Source organism: Centruroides vittatus, unplaced genomic scaffold, assembly GCF_030686945.1.
Source record: "Centruroides vittatus isolate TY-2023 unplaced genomic scaffold, ASM3068694v2 contig_393, whole genome shotgun sequence".
NCBI lineage: Eukaryota > Metazoa > Arthropoda > Arachnida > Scorpiones > Buthidae > Centruroides > Centruroides vittatus.
In genome coordinates, this window is record NW_027122209.1 from 929,274 (window position 1) to 951,307 (window position 22,034).

General features: G+C 30.4%; 2 protein-coding genes across 3 annotated transcripts in view; one reads left to right on the forward strand and one right to left on the reverse strand.

Annotated features, from left to right (window-relative positions):
- kel (kelch protein) overlaps positions 1-3,453 on the forward strand; it is a 32,514-nt gene extending 29,061 nt beyond the window's left edge. Inside the window, exon 10 of the mRNA XM_067271285.1 lies at positions 2,621-3,453. Coding sequence (XP_067127386.1) covers positions 2,621-2,811 — 191 coding nt within the window. The 3' untranslated portion in view covers positions 2,812-3,453. The remainder of the gene's footprint in view (positions 1-2,620) is intronic.
- An 8,454-nt stretch (positions 3,454-11,907) lies between these two features.
- On the reverse strand, positions 11,908-20,766 carry Csas (CMP-sialic acid synthase). Of its 2 annotated transcripts, XR_010880873.1 has the most exons (7): positions 20,389-20,766; positions 18,985-19,137; positions 18,514-18,666; positions 17,991-18,129; positions 12,497-12,623; positions 12,161-12,217; positions 11,908-12,069 (listed from the first exon to the last, which is right to left on the reverse strand). XR_010880873.1 is itself a non-coding variant. In XM_067271259.1 (6 exons), exons 1-5 carry the CDS (start codon positions 20,528-20,530, stop codon positions 12,503-12,505), a joined length of 708 nt encoding a protein of 235 aa, XP_067127360.1. In that variant the 5' UTR covers positions 20,531-20,766; the 3' UTR covers positions 11,908-12,217; positions 12,497-12,502. The 2 variants fall into 2 exon arrangements, 1 of the variants encoding a protein (XP_067127360.1); XM_067271259.1 differs by having other exon boundaries at positions 11,908-12,217.
- Positions 20,767-22,034: the final 1,268 nt, after the last annotated feature.

Below are 22,034 nucleotides of genomic sequence, written 5' to 3' on the forward strand. Positions count from 1 at the left end.
TTAACCTACATTCATTTATTGTTCTGTACATTCATTTGGTTTAGTTGCATCAAAGTTTCCCATATTTAACACAGAAAAATTCAAATTAGAAATATGATACCTCAATATGATTTTTTCCCTCTGTGAATCCAGGCACTTACAATTAGGTTACATTTTGAAAAACAAATTGTAAGTTGAAAATAAAAGTAAATAAAAAAATAGGCTATATGCAAGGTTATACAGTACATAACATTGCATATTGTACAGTACATAATGTGAGTTTCGACTATCGTTGATTGTGATAACCCAAACTCATGAGCAGTTGCCCTAACAGCCATGCTTAGATATTATCTTAAGTTTCTCATTGAGATCAATAGCCTTCCTCTTCTCAACAGGAGCAGAAGACACAGCAGGGTGTTTTGCAGACATAATGGGTATATTTAAGTAAAAACTTAAAATGTGGCTGATGGTATTTACATTTAATAAATATAAAAGTATTACGTATATACAAAGGAAAATTTTGCTTGCTTCCGTTTCTTATCCATTGTTTTAATACACCAGTGGCAGTCCACAAAAATTCACAAACACGAGATGACCTTTCTTTTGAGGCTCTGTGTTTATGAATTTTTGTGGACTGTCGGTGGTGTGTTAAAATGACAAATAAGAAACAGAAGCAAACAAAATTTTTCTTTGTATACATGTAATATTTTTATATTTATTTAATGGATATATTGTAAAACACAAGAAGATATAAGATGGTATATATAAAAAAAGTTTCAAGAAAGATCATTAATGCATCAGTAGAGCAGCTTGAATTCAAATTCTAACTGTTTTCCTGCACTTTCACTTCACTCGTGTCAGCCGTTGTATGCTAAAACATTGTAAGTCCTCTGCGACTTACAATGTTTTAGCAGTAAGGAATTTACTATGCTTATTTATGTTAGCCTTAAGTTTGGATTTCATTTCTGTTTGTCTTTGTGTGTGTATATATATGTATATACAGTAGAGCGTCGATAAGTGGAACCAATTGGGGACTGGGGTCCTTCCAGTTAATGATTTGTTCCAGTTTCCGACTTTGTACAAAAAAATACATTAACCTGTCCGATGTTCAAATTTTTCTCCGTTGCGTGTCGCTTCGTGTTGAATTTTCGTCGATTTTAAGCCTAACGAAAATTTTTATAATAATCATCGAGGCTATCGTATCGTTAAAAATTATTTCTGCATTTTGTACAAACAAAATAAATATATTAAAGAATATAAAAAACATGAAAATTATACTTTAGAAGTAAATTTAGTATCAAAAACATTCGATTCAGCACGACACAGTCCGACTGAAAATCGTTCCACTTTCCGGCCATTCCACTTACCGGCGTTCCACTTATCGACGCTCTACTGTGTATATATATATATACATACATACTTACAAGAAAATTTTGTATTTATAATTCATTTGGCATTTATGTAAAAAACCTCAAATGAGTTTAGCTCATGCCATAATCAAAGTGCAAAATCTGATCTGTGCAATTTATTATGCCAGAAAGAACTAATTTAACAATTTTTTTCAGTCTGATGTGGATGGATACTGTTTTCTTAATGGAGTGCTTAATTTGGCAAGTAGATAGAAATCTCAAATTATATTTAAAAATTAGAGACTTTGCCCCCCAATTGCATTCACTTGCTCAGATCTAGTGTTCTCCATACTTCTGTATTGTAAATGGTATTTAATATAACACAGCAAATTAACAATAATAAACATTTTAAAAATTATTAGATAGTAGTTTAGTCAGCTGCTTGGATGCTATGGCAGTCTGAAGCATTGGAAAATAAACATTTTTGGCATAAAAAGAACAGTGAGAACATCATTATTGCAACACTCAAAATAGGCATTTGTTACTCAGTAATGCTCAAATGCAAGCATTTCTTTCTCTGTTTTCTGTTTGTCTAACTTCCATAGTTAGGCAAATTCCTTTTGATAGAAATTTCATTTACCAAAATACATTACACTGTAACTTTAATGAAAATTAAAGTTGTTGTTATTACACGATTGAGTTGATATCTTTTAAGGACATATTTAAAGAAGCAACATACACATTGGCTTTTGGCATGCTTATGACCTATATCACATGACATATAGTTGGGATCTTTTAAGATATAGAATAATGAATTAATTGTGAAAATAATTTTATTTAATTTCCATTCAGTTTGACTTATTTTTTTTCTATATTGTTTTGAATTGAATATCTTGGAATTTGCAGGAATTTTTTATGCTTAATGAGTATGTCTTGGTATAGGTCCACATTACCTTTATTTTACATTTATGCATACAAATTACTGAAAAATGGAATAATAGTTTTTAGTCTAGAAAATATGGTCAATAAATATTTTTTCTAAAAGTACTCTAGGCTTCTCTTTCAAATTATATTCTTCATCACTACCCAGATACAAATCCATGGGGTGTCAAGTTATAAAAACAGAGTGCAAGGTCAGATGCCACAATATTTTTATATTTGAAATAAAATATGTAAAAATAAAATTAAAAACAAATATACTTTCATTTTTAAAAAATATATATATTTTTTTATTTATTATTTAATATTTCGTATATTAATGCAATTGTAATTTGAAATAAAATATATTGTAGGTGTTATCGCGATGGACGGTCTGCTGTACGTCGTCGGAGGCGACGATGGTTCCTCAAATTTGGCATCGGTGGAAGTGTACAATCCCAAGTACGACTCCTGGACCATGCTGTCATCTTTCATGACCATCGGGAGGAGTTACGCAGGAGTCTCAGTCATAGACAAACCGCTCTGAGCCAAGAGGGCTCTCTAGCGACACTCGTAAGACAGAATTGCCAGGCATTAATTTGGCAAGTTTCGTTTGTCTCCATTTTGTAGATTTTACAAAGTGCTACTTTTTGAAAAGTAAAAGTGAAGGCACCAGATTTTATTGGGAACAATTTTATAAATTTAATTTATTGCAATTTCATACTTTAAACAAAAAATAAATAAATAAATATTCATTTTATGTACAGTGACATTTTGATAAACATTCAATTTCAGTTTCCCAAAGATATTGTGATACATATTTCAAAACCTTAATAAATAGCTCTTAAACTGGGACACAGAATCAAAAAGTAAAACAAAAAAGTGTCTTGTGGATTTTTTTGTTTTGATTTTGTATTTCTAGTCTGTTGTATTTTTGATAGCATCATTTGTAAAAAAAACTAAGCAAAATTTAGTTCATAGAAATGTGATATGTATATAAACTCAGTGATAACTTTATAGTTAGTTTACATAAAATAATTATTTAATTGCATTTAAATAAATTACATTGTACAGTTTATTGTTTATAGTTAGTTATATTTTATTTGTAATTTTTTGTAGCTAATTAATTTTAAAAAATTACACAAAAAATCATTGCTTGTGAATAATGTAAAATTTTCTGTGAATAAAGGAAATTATACACGTAAAAGTATGCGTCTTTATTAATGTGACCAAATCTGTACAAAAAAGATTTACATTAATACATAAGTGCCACTTTGTATGTTTGTGTGTATAATTTTTTGTTGGTGATAATTGTTTTTTTGCGTTTTCTGTATCGTGAAGGAATGAAGACTGTTCATTTTTTATGATATTTTATTTATTCTGCACGCCATAAATTGTGAGTTTGTTGCTAGTAAAATTAATAATTACAAGTAAAGAGTGAAACTTTGTGAAATACTTTCCTTAAGTGAAGTATAAAGAAAGAATACAAACAAATCAAATCCAGCTCCTACAGTAGGAACTGGATTTGATGTTTAGATTAAGAGACACCAATTTGTTCAGTCAGACCATTTGACGAACGAGTTCGTGACACGTGACACTCTCAAAGCATTCACGTTTCTAGTTATGTAATTCGAGACCTAGCCACCCGGGAAGTAAATTTCCGAAATGGCGAGTTTTGGGAGGTTAAACTACTTATCAATATATCGACATATACACTAATGTATTTTGCAAAAACAATAAAGTATCGTACTAAAAGATCTTTATTTTTTTTATCCTTAGTTCAGTAAAGAGTCTTAATAAATATTACGTGTCTGACGAATAAATTTAACACTGTTTAAATTAAAAAGAAATTTATTTTCCACGTTATTTAAAATTTTTATCTAAGAACCCCGTGAACACTAATAGTGCGCCTTTCGCATACCCATCCTTGGTTCAGATTGGAATGGATTAAGAATTATAATGACTCGCATTTCTGCTTCAATGACAAAAAAAATACTCGTCTGAACTTTTCAAACGCTATCATCTTGCTCAGCGACATATTTTCCCCCGTGGGAAAACTGAAAGTAAAAGTTTATTGGAATCCATTCAATAAGAAATCTACCAACTTTGGTGACAATCTGGTCATTCCATATAGTTTCATAATTCAATCGGCACATTCAATTCTAGATACTTTGTATATATTCGTAATTGTTATTGGTATAATACACACCGGTTATCTTACTGTAATATAATGAAGGGAAAAACGTAATAAAATTGACAAGTAATCTTGAGGTACGGAGCTACCAGCATGTACAGTACCGTTTATTCAGTGTGGCCTTCAAGCTGTAGTAATTTCATCCTTGTTTTTTTTTTCTTTTTTTTGCTTATGATATTTTGAACATTTACACACCAGAAGATCCAAGTAATTTTCGGGAAATACTTAATTTAAAAAAATTTAAACTCAACCAAAGAAAAAAACAATTGAATTTAGTCTTTTTCACCCAAAAAATATACCATCAGATTTATTGTTCTATTCTTCTATTGTTTATATTACGTATACTTTAAAGCCAAGTATATTTTTATATTGTTTGCAAACATAACTCTCTACATTTTTCTTTTACTTCATGAACTGATGTTCCATATTCCACCTTATTCACGATAAAACTAAGATATAATATTAAATAATATAAAATTTTCGGAAATGCTTATCCCGAATTATTAAATTTTTCATATAAATGCAGAGGTATATAGTTGTTATTACGGAGAACACAAGTGAAACAAAACATTTATTTTATGCACAAATTAAATCAGAAATAAAAACACCAAACAAATAATTAAAAAAATAATAATAACGAGGAACACCTAATATCCGTATTATACAAATGAACGCCTACTTTTGCACCATATTTAAAATATTTAAAGTCTATAATTTCGGACTTGAGTCTGAACTGATCTAAACTAAACACTTATTATCCGATTTTGTCAGAAAAAGCGAGCTTATTGTTAAAATGCTATTACTTTCAACATTTAAACGTTTTTTTTTTTACTATTACGTATTTTTACATGTAATTGTAAGTGAAACAGAATACGAAATAGCATCACAACCTCCTGAACTTCGTGTAATACATTAATAATACATTAAGAATTCCATCCGAACGTCAAACTTTTTCTAGGACGTATCGATATATTACTGATTTTCTTCTCCTATTAATACAGTATATATTATATTAATTTTAGCTTGTCTGTTTTTACGTATATAAAGCGATAGGTCAACACATTTAATGTTGTGTGATTTTTAAGAAAGTGACAAAACATCGCATCACAAGACCTGCATGAAAATACTTGTGAAATTTCTGTCGGGTGTACTTAGTCCGTGGAAAACATTATCTTGAGAACTTCGATAACATTTTCACACGTTAAGCCACAAAGCCACGTCAAGGCGACACCCATTTTGTGGTAGTTTTTTGTTTTCCAGAAACTGACCCCGATTGCTCGACAGAATAACAATCGGGGAATAAAACTGAACATTTGTTGCTATTCCATTAATTCGGTAACCTAAAATCAATGAAAAAACACCCAATTTTTAAGTCAAATATTTCTATTAAGTAAAGGGCATTTTCAACCCAGATTTGTCTATTCGAAATAAAAATAGCAACGAATAAAATAATTAAAAATATATTGTATATTAAAACACATAATTGAAAATGTATATTAGAAAATTATCATTATTTTGTAGCACACGGAACTAAATATTAATAAATAGAATATGTATATTATATTAATTAAATGTGAAATAATTTAATTGTATATATGAGGGTCATTCAAATGAAACCCAACCAATGAGTTTATTTGTAACAGCTCTTGAACTATACACTCCATTCTATCTCTTCCTATACTGTGAAACTCCTCAGGTAGTCTATGTCGCTGTTTATACACTCCTGTACTTCCTGTATGAGTAAATGAATGTCCAGAAATTGCTGCTCATGTAATTGCAGTAAAGTAAGTTAAAAGCAATCCCTCTGATGAGTAAGGCACTTGTTGCACTGTGACTCCAGTCGTTGGATTTTTTGCTGACAGAACTCAGTGGGTTGATGTCTGCATCATTCCCAAACTGTGTCTTCCACCTCGGCGTCCGATTGAAACTTATGTGTCCTTTCAGGTGTTTCTTAAGCTCCTCAAAAACATGGAAATCACAGAGAAAGTATGCAGGATACTGGAGTGTTTCTTACTTGAATTTCACAAGGGATTCCTGTACGGTGCGAGCGGTGTGAGGACGGACGTTGTGATGAAGGACGACGACCCTTGCGAAAGCAGACCAGACAGCTTGGACTTGATGAAAGTTCGCAGACAATTTAAAGTTTCACGTGCCGTGCAGCATTTATGGTGGTTCCACAGGCAGTAAACTCCATCGGCTGAATTGTTGACGCATCCATGCTTGAAAATTGGGCGGAGTAACTGTCTGACCTGTTAAACGAACGCAGCTTGTTTGTAAGTTCGCGTGAAAGCAGCGTCACATGACACTGCAGCGTGAGCCTACGTGTTTCCACCTAAATTTCAAATAGACACATTCCACGTTTTGATATATCCATTGGTCGAATTTCATTTGAATGACCCTCATATAATATAATATATCATTATATATATAAAATATTGATATTTAACTCTAATTAATTCCAATTTTTATTTCTAATTCTAATTTAATCAGCAATTATATAGTAATACTTTATATTTAAATATTTACATTTACTTAATATATATATTCCTAAATACATATCACATACAAACGAATAAACAATTAAAAGTCCATTGTTCTTTGTTTTAATGTTCTGTTTCTTATACTAAAACACCGCCGTTTCCTCTTCCCTGCATCGTTCTGCAATTTCGCGGCTCTTTCTTACGTTATTTCTTCGAAAATGTGGGCAATACGACAATGGCGTCTTCATTCAAACAAAGAACAATGGAATTTGAATTGTTGATTCGTTAACAATAACCGAAAAAGCACGTTGTTGCACAATTGTTGTCGTCGGCCAATGACGTCACGTTACTAATAAAATTTGATATAGTTTTCTGTTTATAAAATTTAGTTCAATATCAAAGAATTCTTAAGATTCGCTGTCATAATGTTTTATTAATCTAAAAGAAAATATTAAATTACTTGCTGCACAAACTTAAATTAAAAGTTGAAAAATTTTAAGCTTTAGTAGTTTTTTTTTTTTTTTTTTTTTTTGTAACTCTTTCCACCCAGCGGACACTAAGAGGGCCTCTTATAGCAAGCCCATTATGGGTTCGGCCAGGCCCACAATGGGGCGGCCGGGTGGTGAGGGACGGGGACCGACATATCCGGACAGACCACCCCCCGAAAAATTCCTGGGGATTTTTCGACCCGTCCGGATTCGATCCCGGGTCCCCCAGGGCTTTAGTAGTGGAGTAGCTTAACTTGTAAAATCTATCATAACGTTTACGATAATTAAATGCATTATTCGTTATAATAAAAGTAACAACACTGTTTAGTGTCTTAATCAATGTATTTTCATTAATATATTTACCAAATTTACAGTTTTAATCGTAAACGCAGGAAATAAGCATAAAGATTCGACCGGGAAAATATGTCGTGGATCACGATATAATATAAATACACATGTTGGCAAAAACTTAACGACGAATACAATTGATATTGTGATAGGAAAAGTCACTCGGTAACGAGCCTGCCACTACGTTGCGACAGTTGCATCGCAGTTCGAGGTGAGCATGGTGACGTGCTGATCAGTTCATCTCTTTCACGATCGTATTTCCCAGTAAACGTGACCTTGAAGCGTTCCTTGTCGGGCGCCATTTTCAGTCCGATAAATTTCGTTTTGTTATAGTTGTATTGATAGCTTTCCGCTTTTTTTTTTTTTTTTGGTCTTCCCATCTGAGTCGACTACACAATATTCCGTGTACGTTATATCGAGTAATGGGCCGAAATAGGCACCGGCGCATTTTCTTGTCAGGCTATCTGTCGCTGTTTTCTGCTTTTACCACGAATGTACAATGCACCAATTCTACTGCTGAATGTACTCGGATACTTTTTTTATTGGGATGCAATTTGAGAAAATTGGAAATTTATAAATTCCCACTGTCAACTGTCAACTGTTCGTCTATTCGCCTGTCTTTCCTAAATTTCGAGAATGGAGTTAGATTGATGAAAGACGAGAGAAGCGAAAACTTTAGTGGTAGTAGGCTACGATTAACTATATGAGAACGACCGATACAAACCGGTAGTTATATTATTTCAATTCAAATATTTTCCCCTGAAAGATCTTAGAGATATGTCCGGCACGAGTCAGTTGTTATAGGTAAAGTATGATGTACAGGGGCAAAACGCTACTACATCACGCTGGCAGGCATGTGCTGTGCGCTACCTGTCGCAGTAATTGCGCATCTATTTCGCGCTATATCGTTGTCGCAGTAATTCAGTGAATATAATATATATTTTTTGTAAGAATTATATTTAGTTAATTATTTTGTTAACTTTTTGCGAATAGATGTCGCTACGTGTAACTCAAAAATTGACTGTAAATAAAAATTAATTGACTTATAAGTATGCAATCGATATTTTGGGGTGGAATGTACGACATGATTTAAGTTAAGCATTTTTACAAGCATTTGAACGTAATTATTGAATTTCGTAGCAATTGGTTGAACGGCCTAGGCAGCGCCGGATTAAGCCTCTAGGGGGCCCTAGACAAAATTTAAATTGGGGCCCCATTTAAATAAGTTGCTTCTAAACAAATCTTATATAATGTGACATTTAGCGTAGCTAGCATGGGTGACACCCGGTGCGGATATCTTTTTAACTCTTTTATAAAACACTATTGAATTGTAATATCTTCGCACTCGACTTGAACGCTATATCGAATATGCGATGTCGCGCGTAGATTTAGAAAATAAATCATAACCATCCATGCATCGGTACTACCACGAGACGCGGCCCTAGGAATATATCTAGATGGCGCGAGATCCCGTGGCGTTACTTCTGTCTCACGGCAGGCTGTTGAGCTTTTTTTTTTTTTAGGCAATGGCTAGTCGAGAGGAGCTTAGTAAGATAAGAATTGTTAGGTACAGCTTTTTCTGTCCTATCGAATTTCTTAAATTTAACTCATTTTCAAACAGAGAAATCTTCTCCACTGAAGCCGGGCCCTTCCGACTTACGGGCCCTAGACATTTGCCTACTTTGCCTATTCGATAATCCGGCCCTGGGCCTAGGAGTGTATAAAGAACAAACAAAGAAATATCCTCATTTATGTAAATAGATAATTTATTTAAAATAACCAATGTTCAATCAGTTTTAGACTCGATTTTTACTGATTCTAAAATGTGTCCCTGATTTGACTAAATGTCACACGGTAACCTTTATGAACTTTGTAAAGTATCTGCACACTATCTGTAACTAAATCCAATGTGAGAGTACATTTCCAAAGCTACAGGTCATAAAAACAAAGCGAGGTTGAGGCCGAGGTTTTCAACACGAAAACGTGTACGTCGGACGTTCAGCGCCGCTTTCCTGTAAGCCTAGAAGTTTGACAATGGTGTTTGGAAAGTCAATGGGAAAGTCAGCTCGACATTCCAAACGCCATTGTCAAACTTCTAAGCTTACAGGAAAGCGATGCTGAACGTCCGACGTACACGTTTTTGCGTTAAAAACTTCGGCCTTAACCTCGCTAAAGTTAACAAATTCTCTGTCGGAGCAAAACTTGAAATCTTAAATGTTGTTATCTATTGAAAAGGAATTGTTATATAAATTGGATGCAGAAGCAATTAATGACAGATTCGCGCAATCATCTAGTGAATTGAAACGATTGCTCTTACTGAAGGACTGCATGAAATGTGCTTTTGAACTACTTTCTAACATTCTACCATCTACCATTTATTTAAAATTTAAAATAATTAATAATTTAAAATTTTAATTGTGACAATCTGTACATACATTTAGTATCTACTGTATACTGCCAGAAATATTCACAATATATGTACTGTACATTGTAAACAGGCAACCAATATTTTTAGACCGACTTTCACTGCTTAAAAATATTTGGTTGAAATTTTTCCTGCGAACACAACCAATCTATCTGTAATAACTGTAAAATCAATACTATTTTTGGAGATCAATTTAAATATTCGTTTAATCCTTTGAAACGATTGTAAATTTCATTTATATCTTACGATGCATGATATTTACTGTAAAACAACGTAACTATTTCATCAACTGTTTTAACTTTTTCTGTTTTCTTCGAAATCTAGATCAAATTGCTAAGATTTTTGACGAGTTTTAATAAACCAGTGGCAGAATGAATAAAACCACTGAACGGTGGATGTTTGCGGGTTCGCACTTTACCAACAGGCTGGTCGCGTTGAATTTTCCAAGTTTTCTTCACGTGCTTGAATACGGACGAATTTCCAATAGTGTTTTCCTGAAACATATTTCCTTCTGGCAGATCCCCCATGTGATGTATTGCTTTATTCATCCATTACTTTTAAAAAATGCATATTAACCATTTGGTTAAGCGTTTTCGACTTTCTAAGTAATACAGAGAGGTTTACATTGACGCGATGATTCTACATAATAAGATTACGGAAATCTCACATGGGTAGTTTATTATGGACCACCAATAAACCAATGCATAAAAACTTGATTTTTAGCGAAATCTCCTTAACCTCGAAACTTTTTAAAATCTAAATTCGAATTTTCTTCCCAGCCGATTAACTGGGTTCCACAGTATTTGTCTAAAAATTTTTAAAACGTGCATTTGAACTCAGTTCTCTTCGTTTTACAACTATTTTTATTTAATTTCATAAAAATACTGGTCTATGTAAATAGAAAGTTTGAGAAGCATTGCTCTATTATAATTTTCATATTTAAAAGCTTTCTAGAATGGTAGCCATATTGGATCTCTATATTTCACTATGATTAAGGAATTAATACGTCATTGTCTAACAGAATTCTAGATAGGACAATTATTATACAAAAATGTATAAAAATAATGCATTGTTTTTTAAATATATTTTCTTATTTATAGTACAGTTTTTGAATTTATTCATTCATTTACCGAAGTATTTAATTAATAACATGTTTTCGGCCATTATTAGCTTAAAACAAGTTGAAGACTTTAAAATAGAATTGATATTACAATAAGCAGCATTACATATTTATGCAATTCTGCTTATTGGGAATTTAGGTCTACAATTTGAAAAAATTGTAGACCTAAATTCTCGCTGTGTCCGTCTGTCCTTTTGTCTGTCTTTCCTTAATCTCGAGAACGGAGTTAGATAGAAGACGAGACCAGACATGAAAACCTCAGGGGCAAGAGGCCCCGATTAACTATATACGAACTTCTGATACAAACTAGAAACCATGTTACTTCAATTCAGAAATTTTCCCCTGAAAGATGTTAGATGATCAGCACAATTCTATTGTTAAAGGGAAAATATGAGGTACAGGGGCAAGTCATTACCAATTTGAGGTGGAGAACCTATATTTTAAATTAAATAAATTAAAAATATGATTAAAAATTGCAAGTGGGCGTTGTGACGATGTGGAAATAAATATTTGCTCATTTTACATAATTTTTTAATTAAAATAAGTAGTAATAATTAAAATAAATTAATATATTTTTTAGCAAAACAAATTCATAAAATTTAACAATTTAAACAGTAAATAATGTATATTTTATTAAAAAAATTGTATTAGTTTACATTACATATTATGGAACTGCTCAACATACATGTCTGCTACAGTACAACACAAATAAATAATACAAAAAATATATAAAGTGCATTTCTTGTCTTGTCTTGTCTTGCTCTTCACCTTTAAAAACAGATTTTTTTTTTAATGATTTATTTTATTGTAAGAAATATAACATCATTAACTTTTATCAGATAAATAACATATTTCGTACTATGATTTATTTTCTCAGAGTTCACTGATTTCCTTTGATCTATTCTAACATCATTTTCTATAAAAAATGATAAGCAAAAATGTTATTGATTATTACAAATGGTTGACTATCCATGACTTAATGATATATTCAGATATATTTCTTAGTTTTTTGGAATTGATCATTATCCAAAGTTAGAAAATCTATCTAAGTTAATCAATTTAAAATATTATTGATAGTTCAAATGTATTGAAGAGATTAACAAGTTACACATCAATTATTTATTTATTAAAACTCATAAAATTATTTTCATTTTTTGCCTTTATTTATAATGGATAGTGACAATAAGATACTAACTGTATTTTATAATTTACTTCCTACGCCTTTATAACCATATAACTGGACTTGACGCTCTGCAATTTTCCAGTCTGATTCCGAATCAATTTCTATGCACATTTCTTTGGGAATTTCTACATAACCACATCTATAAAAGATTATGTATTGTTATTTTTTTATAAAATATCTATGCAAATATTTATTTAAGCCAAAATTATTAAAAATAATATCAAATAATTAATCCATACGAAACTTTGTATAAAAATACAATATAAATTCCATGAATATTCTAAAATTTAATTATTATGAGACGATCATAATATTAACAGTCTTAAATACATATATCAGCTATATAAATACATACACATCTTTTAATTAATTTTCATTAAAATTTGTAAATATATCTTATATAAATAATGGAACAACTTCTCTCAGAATCACAGAGATGGATAATCAACCCATGAGAACCTTATTATATCCCAGTAATGACAAATTTCAATTAAAACTAACATTTTCAACCATAATCATGGTCTTCCTTGGGCTTTTGACCAGTACAATTTAAATATGAAATGCATCAAAGGATATATTTAATGAAAAAGCAATTAAAAAGAGACAAACAGAAATTTCATTCTTCTTCTGTAACCTACTTCTGGCATACATAAAGCTATTTTTTTAATTAATATAAAGTAAATTTCATTAAGTAATTGTTTTTTCTGTGAAAAAATTAATTAGCATTTGAAAACCAGTTTTATATACCATATTTACCCAAATATAAGATACGGTACATCCCTACTTTGATCCTTTTTCCAAGAGGAAAAACAAATACTAAAACGTTAAATTTCCTTGAATAATTCCCATATTTTTCTGCATAAAGCAAAACTGCTGCTTAAAGTTATCATATGATCTTTTAAGTCTCTTAGGCACTTTAGAAATTTTTTCCTATGACTCTTTTGCAATTCATTATGATATCTTTGACAAAACTTAAATCAGTAATCTTTTGAATGAATGAAATTGCCACTCTTTCTCTGATTCTTTCACATTGCTTGAACAATTCCTTTCAACATAACAAACTGTACAGATGACCTGTCATGTAGTGATCAATGTGCAAACATAAATACATTTTTTAATTAAATATTTATATTTTTGGAATTAAACTATTAAATACATTTTATTCCTTGTTAAATGTGTTCGTATTATTTAGTATAACAATGTTTTATGTCTTCATATACAATACTCTTATTAATAATGTCAAATTTAGTGTCAAAAAACTTGCAAAACTAACATTAAGTTTATCTCCACTCAAGATATGCATGACCCCTCTAGTTCACCTCCCTTTTGACCTCTACACCAAAATTTAATAGCATCAATGCTCCATATATAGAAATAAACCTGCTAAGTTTCAAAATTTTTGTTTCATCCAGTCCTGAGATACAATGCAAAATATATGCTCACATATACACACACAGAATTTTATACACTTTTGGGTTCCTGTAATGTCAAAATGCCAAGAAATGAAGCAAAATTACTGGGGAGGTCAAAATTTGACCAATCACCATACTTTCTCTATGGCATATTATACAACAGCCAAGAAAATAAAAGTGTCTTATATTTGGGAAAATATGGTATTTATCTGAATTCTAAGATGCACTTTTTTATCCAAATTTACTTGTTGGCATAGAAGTACATCTTTACAACTGATTGAATCTTACACTTTCAGTTCAAAATAATAACTATTATGAATGAATGGATCAAATGATGCATTATTCACTAAAAATGTATGTTTTTGGTTATACTATTCAACAGTCACATCAGTTCAAAATAAACTTTGCTGGTAATGAGGATTTAATTTAAAATTTCTTTTTAATATTGAAAATGCCTTCAAGATGACATTATAATACAGTATTAAAACAAACAGTTATTAATAAATACAGAAGAGTATGGAAATAGAGCTTCCAAACATTATCTGTTTCATGATATGGTTTATCTAACTTGTTACTTATTAAACATTTTTTCCCCATAAAAAAACCTTAAAATTAATTCCAAACTCATGGTGCATCTTAGAACTGATAAAATAGAGTATTTATTTTTATATACAATAAAACTTATCTAAAATGGAACCCAAATAAAACAAAAACCTGCCTAAATGGAAAAAATTATTTGGAACAAAGCAATTTTCTATGTTAAACTTTTCTGTGCGTTGGAAACCTGTCCAATGCAGAAATGGAAGAGAATTTTGAGTATGAAGAATGTAATAATATAAACCTGAATAAAGCAGAAAATTAAGATTCCACTTGTAGACAAATAAGTAAAATCACTTACATGTGTAACAATCACTTCAGAGCATGATAATCTATGTTCTGAAAATAATTTTCAACCTTTTCAGAAAAATGAAGAACATGTGACAAGAGGACTATAGACAAAAAAGCTCCATTTTTGTCTCCTAATGACATATTCAAAGTGTACATGAATGCTGAAATCAGTATAGAAACTATCTATCACATCCAAACAAACAAAACAGTGTTTCTACTCAACTTGTACTGTATGTGTATAGTACATGCATAATGAGGTTAAATTTTCTTATTTTAATTATTTGTATAAAAAAATAACCCTTAATAACATGCAAATAAAATTGAATCAGCATATAACATTATAAATAGTGTGTGACTAATATAGAGTAATAAAAACTAATAATTAATAAAATTCCCATTCTTAATCCATTTTTTGGTTATTTGATATAAAAATAATATGAAACATACACTACTTCTGAAGCTGGAAATATTACTTCAATGAATTGAATTGACTACAACCTTCCACACTTTTCCAACAGTAAAATGTTTAATTTCAGAAATGAAACATTTTCAGCCTCATTTATCTGCAGCTTGGAGGTCATTGTTAGATATGAACTTCTGGTCTAGATTCTAGACAAGAAGTCATGCAATTTTAATTCAAAAATTTTTTCCAGAAGAATTACATAGATGATCAGCATGACTTTTATTATCAGGAAAAGTATGATATACAGGGGCAAGATACTAATAATTTGAGGTGAAGAGCAAATATTTAAATTAAATATATGATTAAAAATTGCAGCCCAGCATTGTGACAATGTCACAATTTTTGCTCATGTACATTTATATCTTTTTTGTTACCAATAAAATAATTCATAAACAAGATGACTTTTATTTCCTTATCCTGATGTGATAGAAATACAGGTAGGCCTCCTACAATGCGGTACCTTTACAACGCGTTTTCACTCCAACATAGAAATTTTCTTACAATGTGATTTAAGGTATTTAGAAACGAATTATCTTTCACAAAACAGAAAAACCACAACGAATCACATAAGTGGAGTGGAACTTGATGAAACAAGCTCAGATCTTGAAATAAGGCCAGTCAAACATTCTCGAACAACTATAATAAGTGATGATGAGGACTGAATTTGTAAGCATAACATTATGTTTCTTTTTGATTTTGACTTGAAATTATAATCTTTTTATTTTTTATATGATGTTGAATTTTATTTAAGCTTTTTATGTACATAAATTTAAAAAACAATGAAAATGTTACACCATAAAAGGCAGTTTTTCTCTTTTTAGAACTGAACCCCAGTTTTTGTATTAAGTTGGTGTCTCCTATAACGCGATTTCCCACAATGCGGTATTTTCAAGGAATGTATCTACTGCATTATAGGAGGCTTACCTGTATTTTGTTCTTAGTTTAATCATGAGAAATAACTGATAAAAAAAATTATGTACAAAAGTACAAAAGAAGTAAAAGTTACAATTTGTTCTATGAAGTTGTAAAAAGGTGAAAATAAGGTAACACAGTGCTGCCAATTTACTCTGTTCAGAGTACTTATTAACTACAGAAAATCCTCATTAGTTTGAAATGCAAGATACAAAATGACCATGACTTTGAATTATGAAGTTTTGAATTGTCTGAGATTTACATAGTTCTATACAATATGCCAAATGCCATGTAACTGATGTAATTTATTAAGCAAATGGAATACAGCTACATACACATAATGCTATTTTCATTAATTAATAATTAATAATAGTAATATAAATAAAGTGCAGGTAAACAGCACATGTCCAGAAAGAATCTCACAAGCAGAATTCCTCTAAATGTTGCCCAAATTATTTTTAAAGTAGCCCAAAATATAGTAGCCTAGATCCCTATAAATATTTCAATCTGCTATTTATAGCACAATCTTAAAATCCCAAAACCCAGCTGTAATTTATGAGATAAAGGGAAAATGGTAGTCCATGGATAAGATGATACCTGAAAATGTGTTAATGTAAAAGCAAAGCCATATTGACCAGTTTAGAGTTGTTCTTGGTCTATTGTTCTCTTATAGTATGGAGGCACTTTGATCTAAATGAATGAATTAATGTATTCAAATCACAGTTTGCACAAAATTTTCACTTCAAATTTCAAACTAACCAAATTCCTTAACATGTAAATCCCTATATCCCCAGCTGGGACAAAAATATGGTTATGAACTAATGGGATTTTAAACTATCCAAGTTCAAATTGACAACAATATACTGTAACTAGTATCAAGTATTCAAAAACAAGTTGATTAACATGATAATTTCAAAGATTGACACAAATGATTAATTAGAATATTAAATTCCTTGAGAAGCCAGATCACAGAATAACTTGGTCTCTGTATAATAGCAATGTGATTAGAATTTCTGATGACAGAGAAAGACACCAGTTTTGATATTCAAACTGTCTTGTTCACTGTCAAGTGAGCTCATCCAAGCAGTGGTGTAGCTACACGTTCACACCCTGGAGCAAGTCGAATCAGTGCGCCCCCTTGTTCCTCGGAAGAGGTCTTGCAAAATTTATTTTGAATATTTAATTTAAAAACATATCTAATTATTTCAATTTAAAACCTTACTTAATAACAATTTATTTGAGATTTAAGGCATTTCAGCAATGAGCTATTCAATTTAACAAATCTTATAATATAATCGAGATGGGCTGATAACAATAATAATAGTAATAATAATCCCAGAGCCTTGGTAAAGTAACTCCAGATGTTCATCATATTGTATATCAAACATTTGCACACCTGAGGTGGTCACTAAGTTAGCTGGGATCTTATTGTTTTGACCATACTCTCTATCCAGTGCTGTCCATTAACTACTGACACCAGTCACTTCTTCACCTGCTGTAGTCAGTGCATCTTACTATTCTATTATGTTACATTATGCTATTTTATATCATATTGATATTACAATAAAATTGATTAAACAGATAAAAAATTACTTTTTTTTACAATTCCTGCATAAGAGGTAAGAGTAAGATTTTTAAAATGGTCCCTTCATTAACTTCTTAACTAGGTTATACTGTATCTGATATAACTTATTTTAAAGATAAAATAGAAGAAAGAAAATACTAAAATCTGTTCAAAAGGAAAAAAATTATTCAGTAACATGCAATCTCAGTTTACACAGTTTTTACTGTATATATTTCAGTATATAATTATTTTAAATTTAATTCTTACTTTCCACCTTGAAAAAGACCTTTTTTGATTAAGTCGACAGAAGAAAAATAAAAATGACCACTTTCCATTAGTTCACCACACCAATCTTGTCTTCTTGGTCTATGACTAGCATCAAAATTAACAGGATATGTACTATTGCCTATATAAAATAATACAATATAAAATTATTATATAAAAATTACATCAATGAGATAAAGTCAATTTATTACTGATATATATTTTATGCTTAAACTTGGAAACTTGGAATTCAAAAATGTTTGTGACCTACTAATCTATAAATTATGTATAATTTGGCCAAATAATTAAAAAGTTTGGGCACTAGTGTAATAATTTTTCCAATATTTTATTTTCTCATTATCATCAAATTATAACAGTAGTTACTTTTAAATCATATAAATTAAGAAATAAGTAATTGCTTGATTAAAAATTGCTAGATTTCAAAGTATTTCTTAATAAAATCACATATTAATTTTAAAACAAAAAAAAATTCCTGATTTTAAAATAAAATAAAAACTTTTATTACCAAATTCAACTTCTTTCCATTGTAGTTTATGTTGTCTCATGACTGAAAATACTGAATCATATGAAAAATTAATCATCATTTCATATGCAATTGTTAAAAATGATGGATGAAGACATGGGGAAGTACATTGAATTAATGCTATTATTCCAATTTCTGAAAAAAAAATTTAAAATTATAATGAACAGGCACATATATTTATAAAACATTTCTATTATTAAAAATGATAAATTCAAACATTCTTACAAAACTTAACAATCATTTTTTAATTCAAATTTACACAAAATTTTTTAAAATTTTATGTGTAAATTTACATTAAAATGTTAAATGATGTTTTTGAATATCATCTGAAAAATATATTAAATATACAATGTGTATGTCAAAAGAAGCAAAATATTTTGTATACTCTGATAATGTTAAAATATGTTAATGTAAAATAATATGTTAAATACAATAAAACAGATTTAGAAATACCTGGATGATAGTTCAAAAATTCTTGTACACTTTCCAATGAAGAAGAAGTATCTTTTGCTACCTTTTTAGAACGATAATGGATCTGAACATTCCAAGAAGTTGCGATTTGAGCAATATCATCATCATCAGTTGAAACCCATATAGACTGAAACTCTGAAATGTTAAATATATTTTTGTAATTCCATTTCATAGATCAAAAGAAAATCAACAAACTTATAATAAAGTTGATCAACAACATTAAAACAAAATATATATATTATTTTTAAAATATATTAAAAAATTCTGTCATATATTTCTATGTAACTTTCACTTACATCTAAATTCCCTTACTAAACAATTTCACTTACATCCAAAATCAGTGTGCCAAAGAGAAATGAATCGTAAGTTGTTTTTGTTATGGGAATGATAAATGGTGCTGTTAAATTTGTCTTAACATCAAATGTCTTAATATCATCTGAATCTTCAATTACAATGCAATAAATAAATATAATTGTTTTGTAGCATAATTTTATAAGAGATTAATAAACTTTATATAAAAGAATAAAAAGATGATTGGTATTTTTGACTTATAAAAGTTTATCACAACCCACTATAAGTTGTCCAAATCTGATATGATTTACATGTGTGAATAACAATATCTATCACACATCTTACAATGGTTATAGACAATGAAATGAAATTTTTAAGGAATATGCCAGGAAAAACTATAAGAGACAGAATGACAAATTTAAGGAATAGAGATGAAGATGGACAGTTTAATCAGCTAGACAGAAATATCAAGAATTAAATGGCTTAGCCATATAAAGAAAAGGAGAAAAAAATGAATATTCAAAACAGTTTTTAGAGTTGAAATTTATGAGGAAAGAGACTTCCAACTGAAATTAAGTGAAAGGATCAAGAAAGAAAGGAAATGAAAAAAGTGGAAGGACAGAAATAAATGGTAATTACTATTTTAAAGTAATCTTGGAAGAAATGAGTTGAAGATGAAGATATGTCTAATATTTACACATATCACCAGTTGATAGAAATTTTCTTCTTCACATAACTGGATCAGTAACTATAACTATGTATACAAATCAAAACCTTGATAACAATTCAGAATGTTGTTGACCTGAAGCAGATCTTGTGCAAGCTAAAAAACATTTCTCAAATTTACACTAAATCATCTACTGGGATTATCAAAGTTTTGATCTGTGTACTTGGTTATACCAGGAGATAATTATATAATGACATTATAAGTGTGCTATATTGAATTATATATTTTTCAATACACGATTATAATCAATGCATTATAGTTATTAATTACGATTTGGTGTTATGATCGACTTTTAAGATGGTATTTTTTGCATAATATTCAAAAACATCGTTGTCGAAATACAAAGTAATAAAAATCGGGTAATTTACTTTTGCAGTCTATCATAGGACGTAACACCCAAACTAGAAGAGGAATACCAGACAACAATCGTACATTTTTCTTGGGAATGCCTTTACTTCCACCTCTAGCTAATACTAGCCCTGCAGTATGAATATCGTTGAGATTCGACATGATTACAGCAACTTAACATTACGATTCTGACATTACATAAGCATTGCTAATTATCTCTAGGTTATTTATAGTGTTACTTATGTCAAGAGATGTTAAATTTATCATACTATCTTTATAACATTCGATAAACTTTCCAGCGTGAAAAATTCGAATTCATAAACAAACTTTTATTAAGCAGAAATTTATAAACAAGCGAATCACAAACCACGTGCTACGCACAGATAATTCTGCAGCGCAACGATAATTCATTTTTTCTACTAGAGGCGCTCAAAACATTTTTGATCATTTTTCATAATAATTAAAAACCAAAATTCAATATAAAAAAAGTATATTTAACTTATAGAGAAATCAAATGATAAAAAAAATGTTGGTGTTATTTTTATAAATAATTTAACAATGATAAAAAGTGCCCTTTCAAAATTAAAGTGCCCTTTAATTTTGAAATTGCTTAGCGAGAAGTGAGATCGCATTCTCGCGTTATTTCTGAAATTCGAAACCCAAACAAATTATGAATAAGGATCGTAGAATAAGAAGAGCGAGAATATTTGTTTTTTATTAACCGCAAAATTGGCAGGCTCATTATCGTGAAGCAAAAACCAATTTGCAGCCTCGTGAAACTGTGGTCGTACGTTGCCGTATGTCTACAAGAAAGTGCTACAACTGTTGCATCACAGTCAAGTAGTATTGAACATTCACGTTTGTCGTTCAGGAACGAATTCCTTGTGGATGATTCCGTGTTTGTCGAATAACATGATCAACATGGTTTTTATCTTTAATTTTTGTAGACGCCTCTCCGTGTGTCATTAACGGGCGTCTGTAAAAATTAAAGGCAATTTTAAATAAAATTAAATTAAAGGTAAAATTAAACCATTACTTGATAACATTTCCTTTACAAAAAAGCAACACCAAAAAACACCAACTTCACCAAACACAAACAGTTAAGAAATGTTCGTTCGAGCCCTCTTCTCGGCATATCGCCCACATAGCGCGTTGCCGTATACAAACAAACAAACACAGTTTGCAGTTTGCAATAAAAAATCAACTGCGCTTATTTGACTAGATAGTAGGTACACAAACTGACAATGAATTTTAAATATTATTTATTACTTAAGATATTTTCTGACAGTCGAAAAGGAAGTTTTACTGATCAGTTATTAAGTACTGTAGTAAAAACTTTTATTACACAGTTTGTCGTTTGACGAATTGCAAATTGTCTAGATCAGTGATGGGCAAACTACGGCCCGCGGGCCAGATGCGGCCCCCTGAAATGTTCTATCCGGCCCGCGCGACAATATTCCTAATCTGACGAATAAAAAAGAATACAGGCTATAAGAAAAATAAATATTTTCCTCTCTTTTCCTCTCGTTATATATCAGTGACGACATACAAATTTATTGACTTATCCTAGATATTGGAATTAGGGATTGCAATCCAGCAGTGTTTTGAATCCAGCTGGATTTTTGCTGGATTGAAATCATTCCAGCTGGATCCAGCGCGGATCCAG

What these genes read in the sequence shown, in the direction of transcription:
- Csas (XM_067271259.1), bottom strand. Translation starts at nt 20,530, where the DNA reads ATGTCGAATCTCAACGATATTCATACTGCAGGGCTAGTATTAGCTAGA. An exon ending in TCCTATGATAGACTGCAAAA is followed by an intron (nt 19,138 to 20,388) that starts GTAAATTACCCG and finishes TTAACATTTCAG; the next exon opens with AGTTTCAGTCTATATGGGTT. An exon ending in ATGGAAAGAAGTTGAATTTG is followed by an intron (nt 18,130 to 18,513) that starts GTAATAAAAGTT and finishes TATTTTATATAG; the next exon opens with GCAATAGTACATATCCTGTT.